Source organism: Belonocnema kinseyi, chromosome 8, assembly GCF_010883055.1.
Source record: "Belonocnema kinseyi isolate 2016_QV_RU_SX_M_011 chromosome 8, B_treatae_v1, whole genome shotgun sequence".
NCBI classification, from domain to species: Eukaryota; Metazoa; Arthropoda; class Insecta; order Hymenoptera; family Cynipidae; genus Belonocnema; species Belonocnema kinseyi.
Window position 1 is genome coordinate 70,284,602 of NC_046664.1, and position 26,928 is coordinate 70,311,529.

The 26,928-nt window shown below is 30.2% G+C and overlaps 1 protein-coding gene across 2 annotated transcripts in view; it reads right to left on the bottom strand.

Moving 5' to 3' along the window:
- The window catches only part of LOC117178021 (sodium- and chloride-dependent transporter XTRP3), a 94,744-nt gene that overhangs the window by 2,479 nt on the left and 65,337 nt on the right, over positions 1 to 26,928 (bottom strand). Inside the window, exons 2-12 of one of the 2 annotated variants that reach the window (XM_033369215.1) lie at positions 25,360 to 25,592; positions 21,297 to 21,317; positions 19,520 to 19,741; positions 15,954 to 16,064; positions 14,849 to 15,090; positions 13,594 to 13,732; positions 11,288 to 11,489; positions 8,492 to 8,651; positions 4,654 to 4,816; positions 2,700 to 2,900; positions 1,736 to 1,783 (exon numbers count right to left, since the gene is read on the bottom strand). In XM_033369215.1, coding sequence (XP_033225106.1) covers positions 1,778 to 1,783; positions 2,700 to 2,900; positions 4,654 to 4,816; positions 8,492 to 8,651; positions 11,288 to 11,489; positions 13,594 to 13,732; positions 14,849 to 15,090; positions 15,954 to 16,064; positions 19,520 to 19,741; positions 21,297 to 21,317; positions 25,360 to 25,592 — 1,700 coding nt within the window. In that variant the 3' untranslated portion in view covers positions 1,736 to 1,777. The remainder of the gene's footprint in view (positions 1 to 1,735; positions 1,784 to 2,699; positions 2,901 to 4,653; positions 4,817 to 8,491; positions 8,652 to 11,287; positions 11,490 to 13,593; positions 13,733 to 14,848; positions 15,091 to 15,953; positions 16,065 to 19,519; positions 19,742 to 21,296; positions 21,318 to 25,359; positions 25,593 to 26,928) is intronic. The other variant, XM_033369214.1, reaches the window with a different exon arrangement.

Consider the following 26,928-nt stretch of genomic DNA (forward strand, 5'->3'; position numbering starts at 1 on the left):
ATATATCTAGTCGAGAGTGGTGCTGACTGAAAACAGATGATTTGGAGCGATTCGCGCGCCATTTGTTGGTCATTCTAAGGACTTATTGAACTACCCTCGTACCATTTAACAAATGATTCTTGTTGAAGTTCTTTTATTATTTGTTCAAAACTAAAAAGTCAAAGAATAACTAATGATTTCAGAAAAAAGCAACTTGCTAAAATTTTTTTATAAAAAGATAGTTATAAACTATAAGCAGTTGTTTAAATAAGTATGTTCTTTAACTTTCTTTAATTATTACCGCACTAAGTGAACAGTACAAGTATGAAGAACAAAGGCCTAACAATGAACGTTAATAAAACAAAAAATATTGTCTTTAAAGAAAAACATGAATCCTATATTACTAAAGAAATTGGTAAGCTCCAGTGGTATCATAAACTGCAAAATATATGGTAATTCGAAGAATTTCGTGTAGAAAAATATTTTATCAGTGTTTGCGTTTTCTGGACCATCCTATTGCAAATTCAACGAAAATGATACTGATTGGATTAATAAAAATATGTAAATTCTATAATTCTTTTTTTCAAACATGTTTTTGGCGAGTATGACTGAATGTGAGAAATAGAGCTTGAATTTTTGAACTAGTAGCATGATTTCGATTCAGCCCTTTACCATGATAAAGTAAAGCCTTAACATGCTAATATGGATCATGACATTTTTATTTTTGCATGCGCAATTTGTCTTTACTGCCACTTTCTTTATTACTATATTATTTTTTTTCCATTTAATTGTCATCTAAATATAATTTTTTATTGTCTGAGTATGAAAGGGATTATTCACTTCTCGAGAAATCAAAAAATTATCATACATATAAAAAAACGATCTTCAATAATAGTAAATTATAAATAATGTTTTTCCCTTCCGAGGCGAGTGTCTGGATATGGAAGGAATTATCTACTTTCTAAGTTTTCGCTTTGTATTTAGTATTATTAAATAAATTGTACTTGAATTTAGAATACCTTCTTTATCAAAAGTTTTTAATGGCTCCCGCTTCTATTGGGTTTGCGTCTGATCAAATACGGAATTATCTACTTCGTTTTTCAGAGATCACGTATTTTCAGATTAAAAATCTTATCATTTGTGTTTCTTTCTTACCACAGTTTTTGTCTGCAGTAGAACAAATTTTGAAAATTTAAAAAGAAACACTCCCTAAGTAAATTTATGCCTGACTATGCAAGGAAACATCTATTTTATTTTTCAACTATCGTTCCTTCGCAAAATTTGCTACTGTACTCTTATGTCGGACTAATAATGGGATGATCTACTTGTCAGGATTTTCAATTTCATATTTATAAGAGGACAAAAATCACTTTTTTTTTTAAATATTACAAAGAATTATTATCATTTTCGATTGCTTTCCGAACTAAAACATTAAATTGAACAGGCTTAAGGAATCTCTTGGAAGACTTTAAAGAATGAATTAAAGAAAGGTTTATTTTTCATTAATTTAGAAACTAAATTGATAGATTGATCTAAATTCACATAGGGAAATTTTAATTTTGTAAAATCTCGAATGTGAGAAATTGTAGTTGTTAACGAAGTAACTTTCGGAAGACATGATATGGTTTTTGAAAATCAGAATGATATGATTTGTATGGTTATTTGTATTCAAAAGAGAACACCTGATTATTAGAATCTAACTATAACCTAGAAAACATCTAAAATTTGCATTCTAAAAAAGACTACGACGACTCACATGTACTGAGTAGATACCGACGTTACCTCAGGGGTTGCTTACCTACATCTGCAGATCACATTTTGTTGTAATTGTTTCACATAATTACAATTTAAACATTTATTAGAAAATTATCAAATCTGAATAAAAATACCAAATAATCATTCAAAAATACAAAATATTGAAGAAAGCAAATTAATCAATTAAATTAATTAACTTGAATTACAAATAAATGATTATAGATCAAGATTCCATTAAGTTCGTAAATATATTCTATAAAGTCGATTTAAAAAAAGATATATATTGAACTCTTCTCCTGCTGATAAATGCTTTGCATTAGCTTTCTTTTAAAATTTGCAGTTCAGACAAATAAGTCATCTAATATTCACACACATACTACACATTACAAAGGAAAGAACAAAGTAATAAAAAGTAAAAAATGCTTTTGTGTTAAAAAGCCATATAGTGAGATACGTTTTTATATTTGTGCCTAAAATTTATATATTTAAACAAACAACAACAACAAGATATATTATATTTGTGTAAGTTGAATAACTTGAAAGTGGAATATAAATTTACAGGATGGCCACTGCATCAGGAAAACGGGGAAGTCACCGTGATTTTTTTTAGAGTGGGAAAACTGGGAAATAAAAGTAAATTTCTTTTTTTATCGGAAATTATATACATTTTTAGAAGATAAATTTATCTAATCACTTGAAGCATCGAAAATTTCATATCACATGATATAATGCAATTTAAAATAAGTGCAATGAGAAATAAAAAATAATATCCAGCTTCATTTTTAAAAGTTTAGAATTGAAAAGAGTTCCACTTTGAGTGCCTTAATTTGGATTTCAGTTTAAGAGAAAGTGAAAAATGACACAGATTTCTTTTCCTCAATACAAACGGCCACCCTGTCTTCGTAATACAATTTTAATAAACATTAAAAGAGAAATCTGTTTATTAATTTGAAAATTATACTTACATCGACATCACCAATCATTTCTTTCGTAGATACCGTTGTGTCAATTCGACGAATACTTCCCTGGTGAATATCGACGTCAAGTTTTATGCATTGGAACCTCCTGAGCAAAAAGACGATAGGAATTGGGGCAATTCCTATCAGAATTATCCCCACTGCGATTGCAAGTACCCAGTCTGGATAAATTGTATTTTCCGTTTTGCCCTGAAATAGATTTATGATAACTGCAATTTTCATTCTAATCCTAAAAAAACATTCTACAAGGTAAATTTTTTCGTAGACAATTTGAAAAAGCGTTAAAAATTTTAAAAAAATGAAGACTCAAAACTGAAGAATTCTACATTCAAATTTTTAGAGTTGTTAATAAATTTGTAAATAAATTGTGCGAACTTTCAAAATAGAAGATAAATAATTGAAACAATTTCAAACTTGAAAACTATATTGAATAATTATAAAATTAATTTGATAATTGAATGATTTCAAATCTTCAAGTTTCAAAACATTTTAAACCTTTCAATTTCAAACATTTTTAATCATTCCATATAAATCGCCTTGAATGTGCAGAAAGTATAGAGAAAATGATTTTAAAAAGTAAAAAAAAATCATGAAAATTGTAGAAAGTTTTTAAATTACTGGAAAAACAACATGTGCGCTGAGCGCGCCATCATTATTTTTTTACCCTAATACAAGTTTTAACATTAAAATATAAAATTATTATTGCAAAAAAATTTGTGTATTTTATATGCAGTATTTATTATTCAAAGTAATAGAAAAGAAAACCAAGAACAAAATCAAAATTATTCAAAATTGTAAATTTTATTTTTCAACTCTAAAGATCTTTGTTCGAAATACGCGATTTTTATTGAAAAACTGTAAGATGATATGTTATCGTTTAAAACTTGTAAATTTTGTTCAAATCTAATGATTTTGTATAAAAATACCTATTTTCGATAAATAACATTTTAATTGAACATACAAATTTTTGACGAAAAATACTAATCCAAAATTGATAAAAGATTCTCAAGCTTGTTCAAATTATAATTATGTTTGTTAAAAAATACTATTTTTCGATGTTAAAGAACAATAATATAACCCATCATTGTTCAAAATTGTGAATCTTCCTTAAAATCTAATGATTTTTTTTAAATTGCAATTTCTGACAAAACCAACTATCACATATCGAAATTACTTAAGACTGTACATTTTTTTAATTAAAAAAATCATTTAATTTAAGTCTGATGATGTTTGTTTAACAATACAAATTACAGGTGTAAAATATTAACGTAACCTAAAATTGTTAAAAAATTGTGAAAATATGAAATCTAATAATTTTTGTTATAAAAGGCAAAACTCAGGTAAAAAAATAACATAATGAAAAACCAAATTCATTCAAAAATTTTGTATCTTTGAAATATAATTTTTTTAAGTACCTGCATATTCTGAAAATAGTGAACTTTCTTGATGATTTTTCTTTAATTACTTTTCTTAAAAATGCTAATTTCCGTTGAAAGCGCTAATATATCCTAAATTCATTAAAAATTGTAAATCTTCTTCGCAACTCTTGATGTGACATTAAAATTCTGATTTGAAAACACCAATTACTAATTGAAATATAAAAATTTATTTAAATTATTATTAACGAAGGAGCGTGGTCCTAAGTCGGCACTATGGTTTAAGCACCATGAATTCCAAGAATTGATGCCGCGCGTTAGTTGCATCAAGTTGCGCCATCCGTCCAAATCCAACACAAATTATTCATGCGACCCTGAATGTTTACTTTCGGGCGTTCAGAAAAAAGGATCAAGGACAATACGAGCCATGTCAGAAACCCTACTTAGTTCCAAGTTTCAGTTTATTTGAGACTTATTTTTGGGCCTTATCTTTTTGAGACTAAAATTTTGGACCCTATATTTCGATCTTATAGTTTTGATAAATGATGAAATATATTTTATCTTACCAGGGAGGCATTCCACGCAGGATAGGTTGGTTTCTTTATAAACATGGAGACAACACTTGTTATGAGAATTGCGATCATGATAATGGGGGCTAAAAACCTCCAGGTTATTTGCCAGTACCAGCCTGGTCTGTAGCCTGTCATATTCTCAATGTCTGTAGTGAATCTGGAATTAATAAACATTCCAAAAATATTCATATTATTATTAAATTTTTTTTCTCACGAAATTTTTAATTTGAAATATAAATTTAATATGAATGTAAAGTTATTGTGTTTGATAATATCTATTATCTATAATTGAAGAAAAGAAAAGAAGTAATTTTTATAATTAATCAAAATTGATATCTTAATTTCAGCATTAACATATAATAGTTTTATATCAGACAATCGAACTGTATTTTTGTTCAAAGATGCCAACTTCTGACGAAAAACACTAACATAACCTAAAGTTGTTCAAACTTGTAAATGTTTGATTTTTGAAGTGAATTGATTTGAATTGCTTCAGATCTTAAATCTTTTTTAACTTATTAATTCTCAGTGATGATGCGAAGTATGGTAATAATCTATAAAAACTCATGATTTTTTAATTAAAAATACCAATTTTTGATCAAAAACACTAACATAATCTAAAGTTCTTTATTATTGTAAAAGTTCAGTTTTTTAAGTCCAAAAATTTAAATTACACCAAACTCTCGTTTTCAGTCCAGTGTCGGGGGTTGCCTTAAAATGTCCTTGAACTGATTTCTGGGAGATCGAAACGTAAACAGTGAAGGCCGCCTGACTCGTTTCCAATTGGAATATATATCTATATATATAATTTCGCAACCGCTCTCGCCCTGCTCCCCTAAAAAACCTGTGTAGCCAGCAGTTCTAGGAAGGCTAAGAACGGGGTGACTGGAAGCGAGAGTTTGGTGTACTTAAGATTTTAAATCTTATTTAAACTTAATGATTATCAATGATAATGCAAAAAATAAAGGTCATCTGCAAAATCAGATCATTTAAAAAAATTGAAAATACCATATACTGACGAAAAAAATTAGCATAACATAAAGATGTGCACAACTGTAAAAGTTTTACTTTTGAAGTCAAATGTTTTGAAATATTTAAGATTAAATTTTTTTATAACTTAATGATTCTCAATGATAAAGTGAAAAATAATGATAATATGACAAATCTGCTTATTTTTTAAATTAAAAGTACCAATTTTCAATAAAAAAAAGCTAACATAATATAAAAAACATGTTCCAGATTGTAAGTTTTCTTTGAAATTAATTATGTTTTATAAAAAACCCAATTTCCAGTAAAAATGTTGACATAACCTTAAAATGTTTATATTTCATGACTTTTAAGTGATAATCTAACCAATAATAATAAATTAAAATTTTTTTTATTAAATATACTAATTTTCAACGTGAAGCACTAACTGATTATGAAAAAATGGTTTCAAATGGTGTTTTTTGTTTAAAATAACCGGATTCGTGTTAAATTTGTTAAAATAGGCTTAAGGCCATGCAACGATTGGGTCAAATGACCAGATTTCTACGTTACCACCGCTTTTTTCCCAACTTATTTTCAGACGAAGCGCTACATCAAGTTAAAAATGTAGGATAATAAATACCATAAGACGGACTAAGAAAGGTGGGACTGAACCTAAAATTTAAAAGATATGCAGAAAGCAAAAAAAAAAAATTATTTACAAAAAATTTTTTTTTTCATAATTATACACATTTAGAACCAGACCCACCATTCTTAGTGCTTCTTGTCACATGACCCACTCGTGAGGACATGTGATACTTCGCAGTGTGGTAAATCGGGTTCAGTTCCTTCGGTTTTTTTTCTACAAAAATGAAAATTTTTAAAAACTGAATTCGCAGATGCTTTAATTTATTATAACGGATGTCCTGGGACTCTTTTTTTAGGGATCATAAGAAAAAAATTTAATATGCTAAATAAACATTTTATGCATGTGCACCGTTTTGAGATTAGGATCATTTTTCATCTCTCTGTCATTCCGACAATGTAGGTCTCTAACGCACCGATGCTGTCGGTAGCAGTCATGAATAATCACGAATTCATCAAATTTAACCAAATAAAATTTTGTCGAATTAACACACAAAAAAGTCTGGGGACTTACGTTAGCACGTTCGCTATCATCTCCCAAATTTTAAGACAAAATCTTTGTTATTGTAGGAAAAAATGTCGAAGGAACCTAACACTGGTCAAATTGATAATTTTCTAAGTATCGCATGCGCTTAAATTGTACCCAAATTTGTAAACACCTTCAAGTCTAATGGTTTACTAAAAATACAAATTTTTTATTGAACTCGTCAACACAACCAGAAATTGTTAAAATTATATAAATCTTCTTGTAATGTAATTTTTAAAATAAAAAATACGAATTTCGGACGAAAACCACTAAAATAATCCAAAATTGCTAGATGACTTTAAATCTTTTTTAAATTCTCAACTTCTTTCTCTGCTCCTTTCCTCTCTCATCTCTTCCTCAGTCATCACTTCCCCTATACTACTACCCTCTTCTCTAATCAATTCACCTATATTTCCCAACTTCCCTTACTAACTCTACCTAATTTTCCGTCACATACCGTAGTTACCCACCTCTCATTTCTCCTTATACCCTCTACTCCAAATTTAATTTCTTACTTCTTCTACTTCCCCTCCTTAGAAGAAAGTACTATGGGTGGATGGACAGATGGAGGGATGAACGAACGCACAACTGACCGAAACTGTAACGATTTTCTGCCCAGGGCTCTGAAACCCTAAACATGATTAGATTTCAAAGAAGATTCATAATTTCATGAGTTTCGTAGCCCGGGCAGAAATTCTTATACTTTCGTTCGGGTGTCCGTCGTCTATCTATCCGCCCGTCGTACTTCTTTTCAAGGTCGAGAAGTGAGGGAAAATTAGTGGAAAAGAAGAGGGAAGTAGGGAAAAAAAAGAGAGGAGGTTGAGCAGATGAAAGAAATGAAGGGAAAATAGGAGGAAGTAAGAGAAAATGAGGGAAAATTAAGTTAGGGGAAGAAAAGTAAATAAGGGATAGGAAAGTAGGGGGGAGTAAGAGAAAATATGGGGAAATTAAGGGAGGGGAAGTAGAGTGAATAAGAGATGCGGAAGTTTGGAAAATTAGGGGAAATAAATATTAACTAGGGGAACTGAGGGTAAATTGATTAGAAATGAGGGTGATTATGGGAGGGTAGTAGAGGAAGGGGGGTTTTAACTGGGGAAGCGAGGATAAGGAGCAGTATCGGAAGAAGAAGTTGGGAAACGGATAGGGTGAAGTGAGGGTGAAGTAGGGGGTGTAGAAGGAGTAGGCGGTGCTTAAAAGGATTAATTAACGTCTTTATAAGCGCCTAATTTGACTAATATTTTTATCAATATTTCAATTTCCGACGAAAAATACTAATGTGTATTAAAAAATTGAAATAATAGTTCGAACTATAATGATTTCTTTTTTAAAAGCAAAAAAAACTAACATAATACATGTATAATATTTTGATGAATATCTCAGTTAATTTTAAACTTTTTAATTTAAATATGCCCAAGATTATTAAAAAGCACAATTTTTTCTTATATTAAAAAATTTTTGAGACATTTCGCAACACCCTTTTTTTTTAGACAGGATTAGGTATAAAATATTTTTCAGTAAAAATATTACCTCCAGATAAATAGTTTGTTGTATTAAATCTAGAATTTCACATTTGGTTTTAAAAATAAGTTGACATTTGACAATAAAAAATAAGAAAATTGAAAAGTATTACAAATTGAAAATTAAAAAAATTGTTTATAACTCCATATTAATGATAACATTAAAAGATTTACTCACCTTTCGTGCCCGTACACGAATATCACTGCCAGCATCTCCATTAGGGCAACTAGTACGAGACCAATTGTTCCCGCAAAACTGTCAAACATTTTTAGCCAGTATTCTCCTGCACCAGTGCAGAATATGAGACCCACGAGGAAGCAAAAAATACAAACAGCACCTAAAAATGGTACATTTTAAATTAATAACTATAGCAGAAACTGCGCCTAAAAAAGGGTTTGGTGATCTAATCTATTAAGAAGTTAAGTAAGTCGTTTATACCTCCGCCTTCCATAAATTCCTTCCCATACTCCCCCTACACCCTCTACTTCCCCATACTCACTTCAGTCTTCGCCACCCCTCCCCATTCTTCTTCCTCCGCAACTTCCCCCTCTTCTCGTCTCCTCGACTGACACAAACTTTCTCCTACTTCCCGTCCCGAGCCCTACTTCTCCCTTTTTACTCGCCCTCATTCATAATCAGTTCCCCGACCTACCCTTGCTTACACTTACTTCTCCTTCTTCCCTCCCTGAATTTCCCTACTTTCCCTTTCAGTAATCACTCTTCACTTCCCCTAGCTCCGCCATCCTCCCACTCCCCTCATTTCACATCACTTTCCCTTCCCTTATTTTCTTTCACTTTCCTTTCTCATCATTTTCCCTTACTTCCCTTATTTTACTTTTGCTCCTTTCACCTCACTTTCCCTAATGTTACTCTCCTCATTTTATCTCCCATCTTCTACTTCCCATCCTCTCGTTTCCCTGCTTTCCTTGCCCTAATCGTTCTCCCCGAATTATACATTGCTTTTCTTATTTCCCCATCCCTTAATTTCCCTGATTCAGCCAATTCCTTCTCATCTGCCCTACTTTTCTTTTCTAAATTTCCCGACAGTTTCTTTACTTCGCCCACTTCCCCTTTCTTTTTTTCTTCTTTCTTCCTATAATTTCCCTCTCCTAATTGAAATTTGAAATTTAAAATAGATTTAAACTGGATTCGGTCGATATAATTATCATTTGGAAATCAAGCCATTAAAAATGAATTATTTTTTAATTTTACATCACACTCTTTAGAGTTTAACTTATTTGAATGTAGAGTGCAAAATTAAATTAAAATTGATATGATAAAAAAATTGCGAGATAAAAGACTCATGTAAACCGAGCGGAAATATAGGAGGTTCAATTTAATCAATTATGTTATTTTGTTAAACAGAGTATTAATTCTTCTTTTTGGTTAATTACTGAAAAAGTATCGATTACTGGTTTAATATTTTTGCAGAAACGAGAAAAAATCTGTTTCAACTGGGATTTGAACCGCAAACGCCACCAGGCATGAATGGAGCTTTTCTTAAGAATTTTCAGCAAATCAGAACATAAATTTAAACAATAATGTTATTTTTCTGACCAAGGTATTAATTCATCTTTTGATATTAAATAATAAATATTATCAATTGCTGGTCTATTGTTTTCAAAAAATTAAAAAAATAACATAATTTTTGTCACCATGTGATATATGAGAAACAAGATGTAATCTGCCAAAGCCCTGGCAGTCTAATTGGTTTACGCTCCACTCATGTATAGTGGGGCTCCCGGTTCAAATCCCGGCTAAGACCGATTTTTTTCTCGTTTCTCCAGAATATGATTATATATAACTATGTACTTTTTTTACGCTGAATTCGAATCGTTTTTTAGTTTTGGTCAATCACGTCAGGAATTTTACCAAACCCTAAAAATATGTAAAAAAGAAACGATTACGCAGGTTTACAAAAAAAAGTTGTCTGAATCTTGAGTCAAACCATATGTTTCCTATGTATTTTTTCACGCTGAATTCAAATCTATTTTTATTTTTGCTCTATCGCGTCAGGATGTTTACAAAAACCTAAAAATATGTAGAAAAAAAAGAATTCACAGGTTCACAAAAAAAAAAGTTATCTGGATCTTGAGTCAAACCATGTGTTTCTTATGTATTTTTTCACGCTGAATTTGAATTTATTTTTAGTTTTGCTCTGTCACGCCAGGATTTTTAGCCAAAAATATTGAGAGAAAAACAAACGATTGCACAGGTTGACAAAAAAAAAAAGTTGTCTGGATCTCAGGTCAAACCATATGTTTCTTACGTATTTTTTCACGCTGAATTTGAATCTATTTTTAGTTTTGCTCTATCGCGTCAGTATTTTTACAAAAACCTACAAATATTTAGAAAAAAATTAATTCACAGGTTTACAAAAAAATTTGTTTGGATCTTGGGTCAAACCATGTTTGTCTTAAGTATTTTTTTACGCTGAATTCGAATCTTTTTTTAGTTTTGGTCTATCATGTCAGGATTTTTACCAAACCCCAAAAATATGTAGAAAAAAATTATTACACAGGTTTACAAAAAAAAACTTGTCTGAGTCTTGAGTCAAACCATATGTTTCTTGTGTATTTTTTTACTCTGAATTCGACTCTATTTTTAGTTTTTCTATATGATGTCAGGATTTTTAGCAAAACCCAAAAATATGTAGAGAAAAACAAACGATTGCACAGGATGTTAAAAAAAAAGTTGTCTGGATCTTGGGTCAAACCATATGTTTCTTACGTATTTTTTTACGCTGAATTTAAATCTATTTTTAGTTCTTCTCTATCACGTGAGGATTTTTACCAAAACTCAAAAATATGTAGAAAAAAAAACGATTACACAGGTTTACAAAAAAAGTTGCCTGGTTCTTGGATCAAACCATATGTTTCAAACCATATGGTCTGACCCAAGATTCAGACAACTGTTGTTTGTTTGTAAACCTGTGTTATTAATTAATGAAATTAAATAGTTTCTTATACCAACCTGTCATATATTGTTTTTTGATCCTTTTAAAAAGATCAACTTCGAAAATCACACAAAGCATTCCCTCAAGAAGACCAATCTGAGATCCTAAACCGAGAGCAAGAAGCATCAAAAAGAAGATACAGGACCAAAATGGTGCACCTGGAAGCTCGACTATCGCTTGTGTAAATACAATGAATGCCAAACCAGTTCCCTCAGCAGCCTATAAAAATAAAAGTAATTTTTGCAATATTATAAACATTCTGCGATTATCAAAAAATGAAAATACTTGAATTTATATATTTATTGGTATGCACATTCATTAATTTAATCAATTTTTTTTCTCATAGAGAAAGTTTTGTAACGATGAACATTTTCGAATTTCATTTTTGGACATATCTTGCCATAATTCGATCTTAGGAGTTCCAAAATAAGGTGTTTAAAAAATTATATAAATAATGCCAATTATTCATTAAGGTTAGAGCCAGATAATATAAAAATCAATATTTGTTTACCATATTATTTTTCTCTCAAAAATTATTTTATATTTGATTTTTCTGCAGTTTTGATTATATTAAGAAAAAAAATTTAACAAAATAGATTGAAATATATTCATTGAATATCATGACAATCACAAAAATGAATTTAAAAAATTAGAAACTTATGTCATATTATTATCAGAAATGTAAGGTCCTCTTGACCAAATTATTTCAAACACGTGGTGGTATTTTTTTGATATAATTCGACATAATGTTTATAGCTATTACAATACAAACTATTTTCGCCTTAAAACATTTTTCAATTTTTCCATTATAAGTAAACTTTTATTAATAATAGGAATATAACAATATAATTAGTACTATAAAGTTAAGCTTGTTAACATTACCAAATTACTTTGCAACGGTTTTTTTATTTTTTAAATAAAAGACACCAAATTTTGAAACCCAGTTTAATTACTAATGAGGCGATTGAAAAATTTCGAGAATTAAAAATCCTGACACTGTAAAATTCCTGAATTATAAAATTCTCGAATAACACAATACCAGAATAATTAAATTCCGGAACAGTTGTAATTTCAGAATTAAAAAATTCCCGACAGTTTATATTATTACCGAATTTAAAAATTGCCGAATAATAAAATTCCCAGCTGTAGATTGCCAAATTATAAAATATTTGAACCAGAAAGTTTACGAATTTGTAAGTTTGGAAAAAACATATTGCTGGATGAACATTTGTTCAATTATTGTTATTTTAAATTGAATAAATAATTTTACCACCTTTAAAAAAATTTGTTAATATACATATGTATATTTATTATTAAATTTTTTATTAAGAAGTAATATTTGCCAACAAAATTTGTTATCTGTTTAAATTTGGGAATTTTCTAGTTCGGATATTTCATTATTCGGAAATTTTCTGTCAGAAATTTTATTATTCGAGCATTTTCAAATTCAGTAATATCATAAACAGTTCGAAAATTTTCCAATTTTTGAATTTTTTATTCTGAAATTTTCCAGTTCAAAAATTTAATTATTCAGAAATGTTATTTTCAATAAAATTCCTGAAGAATAAATTTACCGAATTGGAGAATTGCTAAATAATAATAAAATGCTCGACAATTTATAATATTACCGGATTTCGAAAAGTCCCCAAGAATAAAATTCACGATAGAAAAATGCAGTATTATGAAATATTCCAACTAAGAAATTCCCAAATTTTAACAATTAACCAAATTTGGCTTATAAATATTATTTATTCACAAAATAAAAAATAATTAAATATTTTTATTTAAAAAAAATGATTTGCAATGTTTAAAGTTTCTAAAGTTTCTATTTGAATTTAAAATAACAGTAGTTTACAAAAATTTCATCCAGAAATATATACTTTTTCAATTATTGTTATTTTAAATTGAAACAATAGTTTCAGAAACTTTAAACATTAGAAATAATTTTTTTATAGAAATAACTTATTATCCTATTTTTAATCAATAAATAATATTAAAAAGAAATTTTTGAATTGTTTAAGTTTGGTAATTTTTCTTTCGGGAATTCCATTATTTGATAATATTATAAAAAGTCGGGAATCTTATTATTCGGGAATTTTCCAATTCGGTAATATTATTAACTGTTCGGGGTTTTTATTATTTGGGAATTTTAGATTTCGGGATTTTTCAATTTGTTCTTCATTGAAATTAGGTTAAAAATGAACAAAGTTTAAATCTTTCAATTTTTTAAGCTAATAGAAGAAAAGTTTGATGTTCTCTTCTGACTATTGAATCTGAAAAATAATCAATTTTTTAAGTAATTTTATCATTTAAATTTTCTTACATTGTTCAGTTGTTCGCCTAGGTCGCATTTAGGCAACGTTAAATTCGAACTTGCATTGTAATGACTCACTGCAAGATCGTACAGTTCTGTTGTGGAATTTTCGGATAAAAATCCGCTACTGATTAGTAGATGTTCATTACTGAAACAAATAATCAATTAGAAGATTATGAAAAATATCTATAAAATCAAAGGATTCGTTTTCTCGAATAGAAACTTTTCAAAAAAAAATTTTTTTGTATTCTAAAGTTTATATTTTATTTTCTGAAATGGTATGTAAAAAACTTGCTGCAAATGATAAAGCCCAGTGATCACAGTTAGTCCCCTAATCCCGTTTTTCCAATATTTTTCTCAAAATCCTTATAATCCCTATATTAAAATTTGTTTACAATTTGTCTCCCTTATTTTTGACACTTTTTTGTTAGTTTTTCTTTTTAAAAAAATTAGCATTTTTAAATAAAAATCATCATTAAGTTTCCGAAATTACCAATTTTTTAGGTTATGTTAGTTTTTTACACCATAAATGGGTATTTTTCATACAAAATTGTTAGATTTTCAAAATTTAAGATTTTTTAAAACAATTTTCGTTATTTCTTTATTTACTGTATATATTGATATTTTCAAAGAAAAGTCATTAGCAAGGTCATTAGATTTTGAAGGTTCATAATTTTTTAATAATTTCAGGATATGTTAACGCTTTACATCAAACATTTTTTATTGAAACAAAAATCAATAAAAGTTATGAAACTAAATTCATAATAGATTAAAATGTAAACATTCCTAAATGTCTTCATTTACATGAAAAAAATTAAATAAAACAAAAGGACGAAAAAAAAAGAAGGCAACCTTCAAATACCCCAACTTATTTTGTCTTGTTTTTTTTTACCACAAAATTTTATCTTTAGATTCTTGATTTTTGTTCTAATTTCCAAGAATTTCATAGTTAAAAATCATTAGATGTCAAAGAATATTGACAATTCTGAATAGTTTTTTGTTATGTTATGTGCATTTCGTCAGAAATTATTAGTACGCTGGTATTTTTATTATAGAAAAAACTTATTTTATTTTCCCTAAAACTGAACTTATGAACCGCTGTGATCCCTGAAAGCCTGATAATTCTACAATTTGTAGTTTCGCATATTTTCTAATCTAGAGATTTAATAATATTTAAAAATTGTGTATCGAAAACATTTGATTCGAAAATTGTAGCTTCAATTATTTTATTGGATTTTTTATTTTTAGATTCTAAATTTCTTACCTATCAAGGCACTTTTCGACGTTACTCATAGCCTTGAATCCGAGTATCGAGAAAATAACAACACTGGCGTATATAGCAGTAAAAGCATTGCAGCAGCTTACAAGGATGACATCCCTGACACAATTATTATCAGGGGTATTGTAGCTACCGAAGGCTATCAGTGATCCAAACGCTAGACCAAAACTGTAAAACACTTGAGTTGCTGCATCCAACCAGACCATTGGTTCCAGTAACTTTTCCACCTAAACATTCAAATATTATTTATAATAATGCATAAGTTTCTTTCAAATTATTTTGTTTCTAATTTAAAATGTTTCTCACTGTCATACTGAGGCATTCAAATTTGAGCGCTTTTCCTCCCCTACTCCCACTACATCCTACTTTCCCTCTACACATTTCACCCTTCGCTTCCCCCTACCATTAATTCTTCCTCTAACACTTTCCCCTCTCCTCGCTTCTACAGCCGACACTCCCCTTCCCCTACTTCCCTTCCTCAGCCACCATTATCCTTTCCTACTTTTTTCGTCACTTCCCCTACGTCCTCTTTTCTCATTCCCCCTACTTTTCTTCACTTCCTCTCCAATAATTTGTATTCACTTTCCCTGCCAACATTTCCATTCACTTCTTCGTCCCTTATTTCCTATCACTTCACCTACTTACCCTCCCAACATTTCCTCTCACATCCACTCCATAGAAAAAAAAGACGAACGGATGGATGGAGGGACACCTAACCGAAACTTTAAGGGTTTTTACTCGTGGCTACGAAATCCTAAAAAGGATTTCATTGCCTATTAAGATATTAATAAGGTCGTCCAAACCTCTCCCCTCGCCTTATAACTTCTCGTTCTCCTACTTTCTTTTCTCCCTCCTCTACTTACATTAATTCCCTTCCCCTTCTCCCAGAGCTCATAGTAAATTTGACCTAGGTAGGGATAAAGTTGGCCAGGGTCTGGAATAAACTTGGACCGTATATTACGTATATTACGGGGTAAGGATAAGTAGGGTATGGGGGAAAGTCAACTATAGAATTACTCTGCTTCCCTTTCCGAGAAGTACCGCCTAAAAAAATTAAATTTGATTTATAAATAAAAAAATAAAAACCTACCTTCGGTTTCAACATGTGAGCCAATCCATCAGCAGCCCCTTTCAATGTGATCCCCCGAACGAAGAAAATGGTGAGAACCAAATAGGGAAACATCGAGGTGAAGTAAACCACCTAAAATTTGATCACAAATCACAATCGATAAGAAAAATTTTTTTACAAAAGAAAGCATTAATTCGTATTATTTTATATGTTTTTATTAAACTTTCACTCGGGTAAATCCGGTTATACATCATAGCCACAGACTAAGTCAAGTGACTGATGAGATTAGAATGTTAAAAGTTAATTTAAATAATTTAATACGGTGCTTGAAACCTCCTGCGATGATGTTGTAGGTATACAATTACGAGCGGCCACGAGCGTTGGAGGTGACAACAGTCACCTCTGGATGCTTTCTTAGAGCTACCATCTGCCACTCCACGCGTTTTTAGTCGCTCGCTTCCTGATGGTCAAGACAGTTTCCTACAATGCGACAGGTGTTTAATAAACCCGCCTTCTAAACTGCTGCCAATACGTTACTGACTCCTAAATGTTCAAGATGTTCAGTGCATCTTGCGTGCACATTGCCTGTATCCGTAATCACAATGGGATGAATAGATGCATGATTCACATTTCTCTATATGGTATTTACTTCATGCCTTAACTCACTATACTTGTGGATCTTGGTTGTATAGCTTGACTTCAAATTTCGGTTAAGCGGACAAGCAGTGTCGATGAATGTAGACTTTTCCACCTTTTTTTTCTCGCATCACGATGTCAGGTCGATTGGCCCGGATGTAATGATCCGTTTGTATAGTAACATCCCAATATAAGATGTAATCTTCGCTTTCGTAAACGGGCATTGGAATGTATCTATAGAAGGGCACCCATTCTTTTAAGAGTCCTAGGTTTAGGGCAAGTTGTTGATATATAATGCCCGCTACATCATTATGTCTATGCGTATATTCTCTCTGAGCCATTATGCGACAGCCATCAATAATGTGCTCGATGGATTCGTTGATATCTCCACATAATCGGCACCGGTCAACCACGTCTTGATGTAACACGTGTTCGCGATCATTCCTGGTGCTGACAACCTTGTCCTGTATTGCAATGGCAAATCCTTCTGTTTTTAGATACAGAACACCCTTTCTTAGCCAAATATTATATGCCCCACTGTCCACTTCATTTTGATCTAACGTTTTGGGGTGCTCGCCATGAATAGCTTTCTGCCTCCATTGTATTTCTAATTCCTCTATGGTCTCTACCCTGATGTTGAAGACCCTATCTGAGGACGAATTCAAGGGCGTGTAGTCAAGAACCACTTTACAGATGATGCTGTAAATTACAACATTTGGTTTGCTGCTAAAATATTCTCGCAACTGTATAACTTGTGACTCACACAGTTTTTTGACAGCTACAGCGCCCCTAACCCCTGTGCTTCGTCATTTCTACGCGAACAATTCTGTTTAACTTTTCAAGGCCAGTGTTAGACCATTTTATGAGCCCGAAGGACTACGTGAAGACAGGGATGTCATATGTGTGGATTGCCTTGATTTTGTTTGTCGAGTTGAGAAAACTCTTCATAATTAATCTGAGTCTCGTAGTGAAGGTAGTAGTTAGGCTTCTCTTAACTATTGTATGTTGAATACCCTTAGATTCAAAAATACCCAGATATGTATATGATTCGCTTGCAGCCATTGCCTCGATGTGATTTTCGAACTCGTTCTCTAACTCTGCGGTCCCTAATTCCCCTCTGATTAAATGCACTGTTCTACATTTATCTAGTCCGAACTCCATGTGGATGTCATTGGAAATCGGCTTTGTGACATCGACCACTTGCTGCAATTTCAGGGTTGAACTAGCGTACAGCTTTAGGTCATCCATGTAAAGAAGATGGGTCACTTGATGACCATCCTCATTATCATGAATTCTGAATCCATGAATGCTGTTTAGTGTTTTTCTCAATTGATTCAACGCTAAACAGAACCATAGTGCGCTGAAGGAATCTCCTTAGTAAGAATGTCATTCTCGTCGCAATGAGAATATATCTTATCTGCAATGATAACTGTAAGACATTTATAAATTGTTGGAAGACAGGCTATCGGTCGAGAGTCAGATAAATTTTGAACGTCTGGTTTTTTTGGTAACATATACGTAGCACCTTGGAGCGTAAAGCCTGGCATCAGATCTGACTGTTCAATGATCTTCTGAAAACATCTTGCCGACGCAAGATGCACACTCGTCAGGTACTTGTACGAGAAGTTGTGCACCATGTCCGGACCTGAAGCTTTCCAATTACTTGCCCTTTTCAAGAGCACTGAAACATCTAAAGCTGTGATGTTTGTCAGTTGCATTTCAGAGATATTGCTTGCCCTTGCTTCCTCCAGTTTGAACCACGCAATGTCCAAATTGCATCTGTTCATTTTGCCCCATACACCCGACCATTAGTTAGTCATATTACACGTTATCACATTATTATATAAAAAAAATTTTTTGTTAGAAATTTAATCTTTTTTAACAAGAATAAAAATCTCACATTAAAAATGATTCTGTTACGGTTAAAAATCAACCTTTTTGTTGCACATTTAATTTCTTTGTAGCAAATTTAAACTTTTTTTTTTAATTCGTTTTTACTTTGGTTGAAAATTATTTTTTTAAACTGAAAATTAAACTTTTCCATTATTGGTTTTAAATTTATCTTTTCCATTTGAAAGTGCAACTAAATAGTTAAAAGTTAAGGTATTTCCTAAAAAATGTATCCCTTTATGTACGAAATTAATCTTCATGGTTAAAAATTATAGTATTTTGTGGAAAATTTATATTTTCAGGAGGGAAATTCAGCTGTTTTGTAGAAAATTCGTTGTTTTTGCTTGAAAGTTCAACATTTTTGACGGCATTTTTTTAATTTATTGATTGAAACACCTTTCTTGGTTAAGTTTTTTTTTATTTGAAAATTCACAATTTTTCAGTAGAAATTCGATCTTTTTTTATTTAAAATAAAATCACTAGCAGGAAAATCAATCTGTTTTGGTTGAGGCTTCAACTCTTTTGTTAAAAATTTATATTTTCAGGTGGAAAGTTCATCTATTTTGTAGAAAATTCGTCCTGGTTGCTTGGAAATTCAATATAATAGATGCAATTTTTTTTCTTTATTGAGTGAAAAACCATTCTAGGTTGCAAATTTGTCTTTTTTATTGAATAATTCATCTCTTTTGGTAGAAATTTAAACTTTCTGTATTAAAAATGAGTTGAAACTTTTGTAGAAAATTCATCTTTTTTGGTTGAAAATTCGACTACTTGGTTGAAATTTGAACTACTTGGTTAATTCATAAGAAGCAATAAGAACTTATCACCCCCCCCCCAATCTTATCATGTACTTTTTAATTGGCCCCTAAATAAATTCGCGCAAAAAATGTAGTCAGAAAAATATGAGTAAAATACTGGAGGGGGCGGGGAAGGTCAAAACTGACCGTCCGTAACAGAGGGGGTAACGTGGTCCAAAGTTAAAAACAAACTTTTCGGAATTATGCACGGCCCTTGAGCCAAATAATCTTAAATAAATTTGGTAATAAAATTAGGTTGAATACCTTTCCTGAAGACTGGATTCCTTTCATAACGATACAGAAAACGACGATCCAACTGAGCAATAAACAAACTACTATCCACCATTTTAATCCTTGACCATCCTCTATCGAAGGTGAAGCGTCCAGTGTTGTGCGATACCAAAAATAAGCGGTCTCAGAACTCTTTTCGCATTCTTCGACCGCTTTTCCGTTTACTATTGGACAGGAAGCCCATGCCAGAGGTTCCTAGAGTGAAAGAAAATTAATTTAAGTAGGCGCCTTGCGCCTACAATGAAGGGCTTCGTACCCTATTAAAACAATGTCAACAAGTCTTTCCAACTTTCTCCTCCAATATTTTCCCTCCCCTCCTCTCCCTAAATTTCCCTAATTTCCCTCCCCTACTCTCGCTAAATTTCCCTACTCCCCCCCCCCCGTACTTTAACGTTCGTTTCAACCATTACTCTCTGATACTTCCCCCTCTCCTGATTCCTCAGCTAACACTCCTCTTTCACCACGTCCCATCCCCAGCTCTCACATCCCCGACCCTCCTCAGCCATATTTATAATGATTTCTCCGGCTTCTCCTCACGGCCCCTACTACCCCTTCCTAAGTGTTCCTCATTCAACCTACATACCCTCCATTAGTTCTCCTCATTTAAATTACTTTCCCTCCCCTCATTTGCCCTCACTTCCTGCTACTCCCTCTACTACCACACCATAATTTCAGAATGGTCGGGGAAAATAAAAAATTGGTCAGAGGAAAGTCGGAGGAAATCGGGGAATTTTTATTCTGTAGAAATACTGAAAAGTCAATATTCTCTAAATTTCGTGATCTATAAAATTATTGAATATGTGCATTTCAAGAATAAATTACTTATTCTCATTATGAAATATTAAACGTAAAGTAATAGTAATAATAATGAAATTTGTTTTCAATTTGCAATTTTTGCTTCTATGGAGTTTTGAATTCTGTATTATAATTAAAAATCATTTTCCAACATTCTACATTTTTAGAACGTTTTTTATAGTAATCATTTCAATGATATAAACTAATGAAACAAGTAGCTTGAAATTTTCGAAGATTTAAATATTTATGGAATCTATTTGCTATTTACAATTATTATTCCAAAATTCGTTTATAAACCTGTAGCTAACAAAATTTTGAAATAATAGAAAGTCTGAATTGAAAACTATTTTTAAAAGAGCTTAAATATTATACATCATTCAATAACATATAAATAATAATAAATTATATTTTTCACTTGTAAATTTGAATATTGCTTCGTTTATAGATTCAAGGTTTAGAAAATAAGCAACAATATTATTGTAAATAGTAAACTTAAATCGTAAGCATGCTTCGTATGGAAAATATTTTGATCGTTTGCTCACAAATACCACACACAAAAACAAATTTATTCACACTTCTAAACTTTACGTGCCGCAATACTTTTGATTAATGTTTTAATGCTTTTCGATTAAAAATGTGAGGATGAGAATTCATGCAAGAATTCGAAAAGAACTGTTGCTTTCCACGTAAAAAAATTCACGAAATTTTAGGATTTGATTCCAATTTGCACACCTAAAAGTTCTTTTGAATTCGCTTGAAATTTCAATGCAATTTTTGTTGATATTTTAGAAGAGAATTTCGTGAAAATTAAAAAGAAAAGATAATTTCTACAGAATTTTAATACAAAATGTCCTGCAAATTCCCCGAAAATTCTATAAAATTTTTATTTTAATTTTTAACCAGGGCATTCTTAACATGATTTTGCATGATTTCTACAATATTTTGTTGTACTTACTCCAAAATTAACTGTCACAGCCTATCACGTTCAAACAGAAAAAATATAATTATAAAATGCAAATAATTTTTAAAGTGCCTAAAGTAATCATAAATCTTCAAGGTTTTGAGGTAAATTATTTAGGGATTTTTATTTATAAATAGTTCTGGTTCCCAATAAAAATTGGAATTTTGAAAACGCTAGCCCTTGAATTACTACCTTTGGTAAATAAAGTACTGTCATACATTTTCGTTTATTTAAAACAAAAAATTGTGTAGAGCTTCTGCTTAGCCGTTTTAGGTATGAGAATATGTAGTTTTTTTAGTTTAAGATTTTTTAAAGATACAAATTCAAAGAAAACCCCGTATTTTACTCCTATAAAGTATTAGTTATTTGTTAAGGAAGAAGCCTTACATTTAATAAATAAAAAAATCGAAGATATCGGATTTCGAAAACATTACCTAGAGTACAAAGATTTTTATAGGCATTATTTAAAATGAAAATATTACATGAGTGATCTTTGAATTGCACTGAATTCCTTTGAATTTCATAGTTTCTTAAATTTCTGTCGAATTTCTTTGAATTATATTGAATTCCTTTAATTTCTAGTTAATTTTTCAATTCTATTGAATTCCTTTAAATTATTTCGAATTTACCCTTAATTTGGTGCAATTCATTTATATCGACAAAATTTAATGAATCGTTGTTAGATTTTGAATTTTTTAAGTTCACCCTAAAGACATTTAGGTTCACCTTGAATTCTTGTCAATTTCATCAGATCTCTATTCACTCCCATTTATCTGAATTCCATGAGTTTTATGGATTTAACCAATGTTGTTGCTTTTATTCGAAATACTTTTAATTTTTTCTGAATTCTTTTTAATTCATCTTGAATTTGTATTAGTTTTATAAACTTTTCTTTAATTCTCTTAGATTCCCGTAAATTCTTTAACTCCAGCATTACGGTAATCAATTAAATATTATATATTTGGGCAATTCGTTTGAATTTATTTGAAATTTAACCTGAATTCTTTTAATTTCTTTAGAATTCTTTAGGATTCACTTAAATTGTTCTGAAATACACTCAATTCTATTCAATTCAATCGATTTTTTTAAATTTAGCCTGCAGTTGTTCATACTTACCTTGAATTCTTAAGCATTTCATCAAGTACTCTTAAATTTTTCTCAATTCTTTCTAAAGTTATGATCAAAATGGATTTTGTTAGCATTCTCGAATTCTTTTCAATTCACTTAAATTCTCGTCACTTCTTTTTTTGTTTTTTTCTTCTTTGAATTTTTTCTGTAATTCCCATAAATTTTGTTGAATTTTCGCTGAATTCTGTTCACTACTATTTATTGACTAAAATTCTTATAAATTTCATAAAAATTTTTCGAATTCCCTTAAAACATTGATTTCACTTATACTTGACTGAAATTAATGGCATTTTTTGGCTTTTTCTAATTCATTTGAGTTCACTATGAACTATTTCGAATTTACTCTTAATTCTTTTCAATTATCTCTGAATTCTTTTTAATTTACTCCAAATTATTTTGAATTCACTTCAAACTCTTTTGAATTCACTCTGAATTCTTTTGAATTTACCCTGAATTCTTTTTAATTCACTCTGAGATATCATGAATCCTGAATTCGTTCAAATTCAGCTTGGATTCGTATTAACTTGATGAAATTCTTTTTAATCCCCTTGAAATTTTCTAAATTCACTCAAGTTTTACTGAAATTGATGAAATACTTTGGATCTGATGTTTTTTTTGAAATTTGTTTAAACTAATTTAGAATTCACCCAATTCTACTATTTGAATTTTCAGTCACTTTGTCGGACTCTTTTGAATTTCTTGAATTTTTCTGAATTGTCTTTAAACTTAATGTATTCAACGTTTTATTAATATTTTTTTAATTGTTTCTAATTAATTTCAATTTTTATTAAACTCACCTTGCATCTTCGTCAATTTGATCGAATTCATCTTATTCCCCTAAGAAGGGAAATTATAAAAATATCGCCAATATTAAAAAATTCTCCTAAATTCATTCGAAATTTATTTAATTCATTGGATTAAGTTTTACTCGTTTACCCGGAAGTCTGTTTAATCCCATTTTACTCAATTCAATAGTATTTTATTTTTCAACTTATATTCATTTTAGTCAAATACTTGTAAATTTTATCAAGGTCTGCTGAGTTGTCCTTTATGCTTCTAAATTGACTTACACTTTACTGATATCACTGGAACTTTTTTGATTTTTTTTTCAATTAATTTGAATGGTACATGATTTTTGTTTAATTCACTCTGATATCTTATGATTTTTTTTAATTCGTTCTCAATTCTGATGAATTTATCATAAATTCGTTTAATTGAAATTGGATTCGTATCAATTTCATCGAATGCTCTTGAATTCGTTTGAACTCTTCAATGAATTTCATCAAATTCTTATGAATTTCATAAGGTTGTCACCCACTTTAGCAAATTTTTATGAATATTATCAAATTGTTCTGAATTCCCTTTAATTCTTCTAAATTCACTTCTATTTCACGTAAATCAATGCCATTCTTTAAATTATTTTCGATTTATTTAATTTTTATTGAATTTTCTTGAATCCACTCTGGATTTTTATGAATTTATCATGAATTCGTTTAAATTTACAGTGGATTAGTATGAATTTCATCCAATTCTCTTAAATTTACTTGAAAATCAAGAAATATTTCGAATTTAAAAAAAGTTTGCAATTCATTTGAATTCATATGGAATTAACCCTAAATTCTTGTTAATATAGCCTCAATTCTTTGAGTTCCTTGGAATGAACTTATATTTTTCTAAATTCACTTAACTCAACTTAATTCAATGAATGTTTTTTTTTCGTTTTTTTTTTCTTCAACCTGAAGCCCGACAGGAATCCAAACTGAATGAATTTTATAAATATAATTAATATGGTTGTAGTTGTTTTCTATTTAGATGAACTTTTTAAAAATTTACCTTCGATCTTCTTGAATCTTATCAAATTTTTCTTATTTCCCTTATTTTTCCTTTTTTGAATTTCCTTAAATTCTGTTGAATACGTCTTGAATTCTTTTTACTCCCATTTTACTGAAGTCAGTAAATTTTTTTTCATTTTTTCCAATTCATTTGAATTTTACTTAAATTTCTAGTTCACTATGAATTCTTATAAATTTATCCTGAATTCTTTTAAATTCGCCTTGGACTCGTATCCATTTTTTCGAAATCTATTGAATTCCCTTCAATTCTTCTAACTTTACGCCATTTTTCTGAATCGATGAAACATTCCGATTTTTTTCCAATTCATTTGAACTGCTTCGAATTTTACAGCCATTGTTGTAAGTTTACTTTAAAACCTTATGAATTTAACCGGAATAGGTTGAAACTCTTCTGAATTTCTGATAAATTTAATCAAATTCTTTTGAATTCTTGTATGAAACTTCAAACTATAAAAAATGTATGGGAATTATCCACTATTGGAAGGTTTCCCTCATATTTTTATGTATTTCGAAATAAAAGTTTTTTTTTGCCATTTATGACCATTAATTGCAAAGAAATTAAAAATGTTTTTATTTAAAGCCCGATAATATATTCAAAATTTGTTTGTTATTTTCATCAAATTTAGTAAATATTTTAGAAGAGTTAAAAAATTTTTCCAACCTTAAATTGTTATTTAAAAAAATCGAAAGTTACCTGTACGTAAATTAATTTTATGGCATAAAACGGCCTAGTGTATCCTCTAAACAATTTTTAAAAAAGAAAAGAAAAGAAAACATGCAGTCTTTTTTCACCAAAAGGAAGAAATTGATGGGGTAGCATTTTTGCAAAATTGAAAAATTCAAATTTATATTGGACATCCTAGGGTTGTATTTAGTATAAAAAGGGAATAATTTTTTTCGATCGATTAGAACCAAATGCTGGATTTAACTAATTCAACACAAAATAAGGGCATAACTTTTAAACACTGGCTGCTTTAAATTATTTTAATTTCTTTATTTTCCAGATTGAAAGTTTCTTGGAAATATTTTTTTTTTACATTAATTCGTTTTTCGAAAATAATTGTTTTGAATCTCACCTGCAGTGAATTGAAGAGATAATAGAAGCACCAGGTGATGATTACATTGTAATAGAGAGCCACAAAAAAAGTGACAATACATGAGGCGATTCCGATTCCACCAAGCCAGGGATGTATCGTGTTCCAAACCCCAAGGGCACCCTGTCGCATTTTTTGACCGAGACCCAGTTCAATTAGGAACAAAGGCACCCCTTCCAGAATGAGCATAATGAAAAAGGGTATGAGGAATGCCCCTGAAAACAAACAAAGACAGATTATTTATTACTTTTTTTCAATAGGAAACAAACCTTTTGGTTATCTCACGCAACTTTTAAATTTATATATAAAATTGATATTAATGCAACATTTTTGTATTTTATACTCTATTATCTAAAACCATAGAGAATAAAAGCAAGAACAATATTTTTGATTATTTTTTTTCTTTTTGTTTAACATAACAATTTTAGTGAAAAACGCTAACATGCCTCATTATTGTTCAAATTATTGCAAATACACTTTTAAATTTAATGATTTCTTTACCAATATTAGCAATTTTAGATGAAAAATACTAACACGCGCCCTGGCAGATCGAAGGAACCGAATGGAGCCTCTACAAAGTACCCGTAAAGACCCATTTGGGTCCCCATTCGGTTCCTTTTTAAAAAACTCAAAAAACAGCAAGATCGACTTTTTAACTGTTTAAATTTGGATTCTACGTTAAATTTTCTATTGGAAATTCACGGAGTAATCGCAATGCTTTTTTGCAAATGTAAAAAGTTAAAAAATATATAAAAGATTTATAACGCCTGTTGACTGTTACTTGCAGATGATCCGTTCGAAGTGCAGCAGTCAACAGGCGTTATACGTCTTATATTTTTAAAAAATTTTTACCGTTGCAAAAAAACTATTGTGATTATTCCGTGACCTTCTATAGGGAATTTTAACGTAGAATCCGAAGTTCAACAATTTAAATGTTGATTTTGCTGTTTTTTTTAGTTTTTTAAAAAGGAACCGAATGGGGACCTAATGGGGTCTTTATGTGTACTTTGTAGAGACTCCATTCGGTTCCTTCGGTCCGTCTGGGACAACATAACAGAAAATTTTTCAAGACTGTGAATCACCGATTTCTGATGAAAAAGGTAAATATAACCTAAAATTGCTTTAAGATTGTAAATCTTGTCTGAAATTTGTACGCATTTCATTAAAAAACCCGAGCATTACATAAATTCTACAGAAAAATTGTTATCTTTAGCATAAAATAATTTTTTGCTCAAAATACCGATTTCTGTTGTTAAACGCCAACATAACCTAAAACTGTTAAAAGTTGTGAATTGTTTAAAGATTCTAAATCTTCTTTAAATTAGTGATTCAAATTAATGATTTTTTGTTTAAAATAACCAATTTTTGACGTAAAAAAGCCAACTTAACCTTAACATATTGGGGAGCATTAATTAATTTCGTAAGTAACAAAAAATGAATATGACAGAGATAAAAATACGAGGGTAGTTCAATAAGTCCTTAGAATGACCAACAGATGGCGCGCGAATCGCTCCAAATCATCTGTTTTCAGTCAGCACCACTCCCGACTAG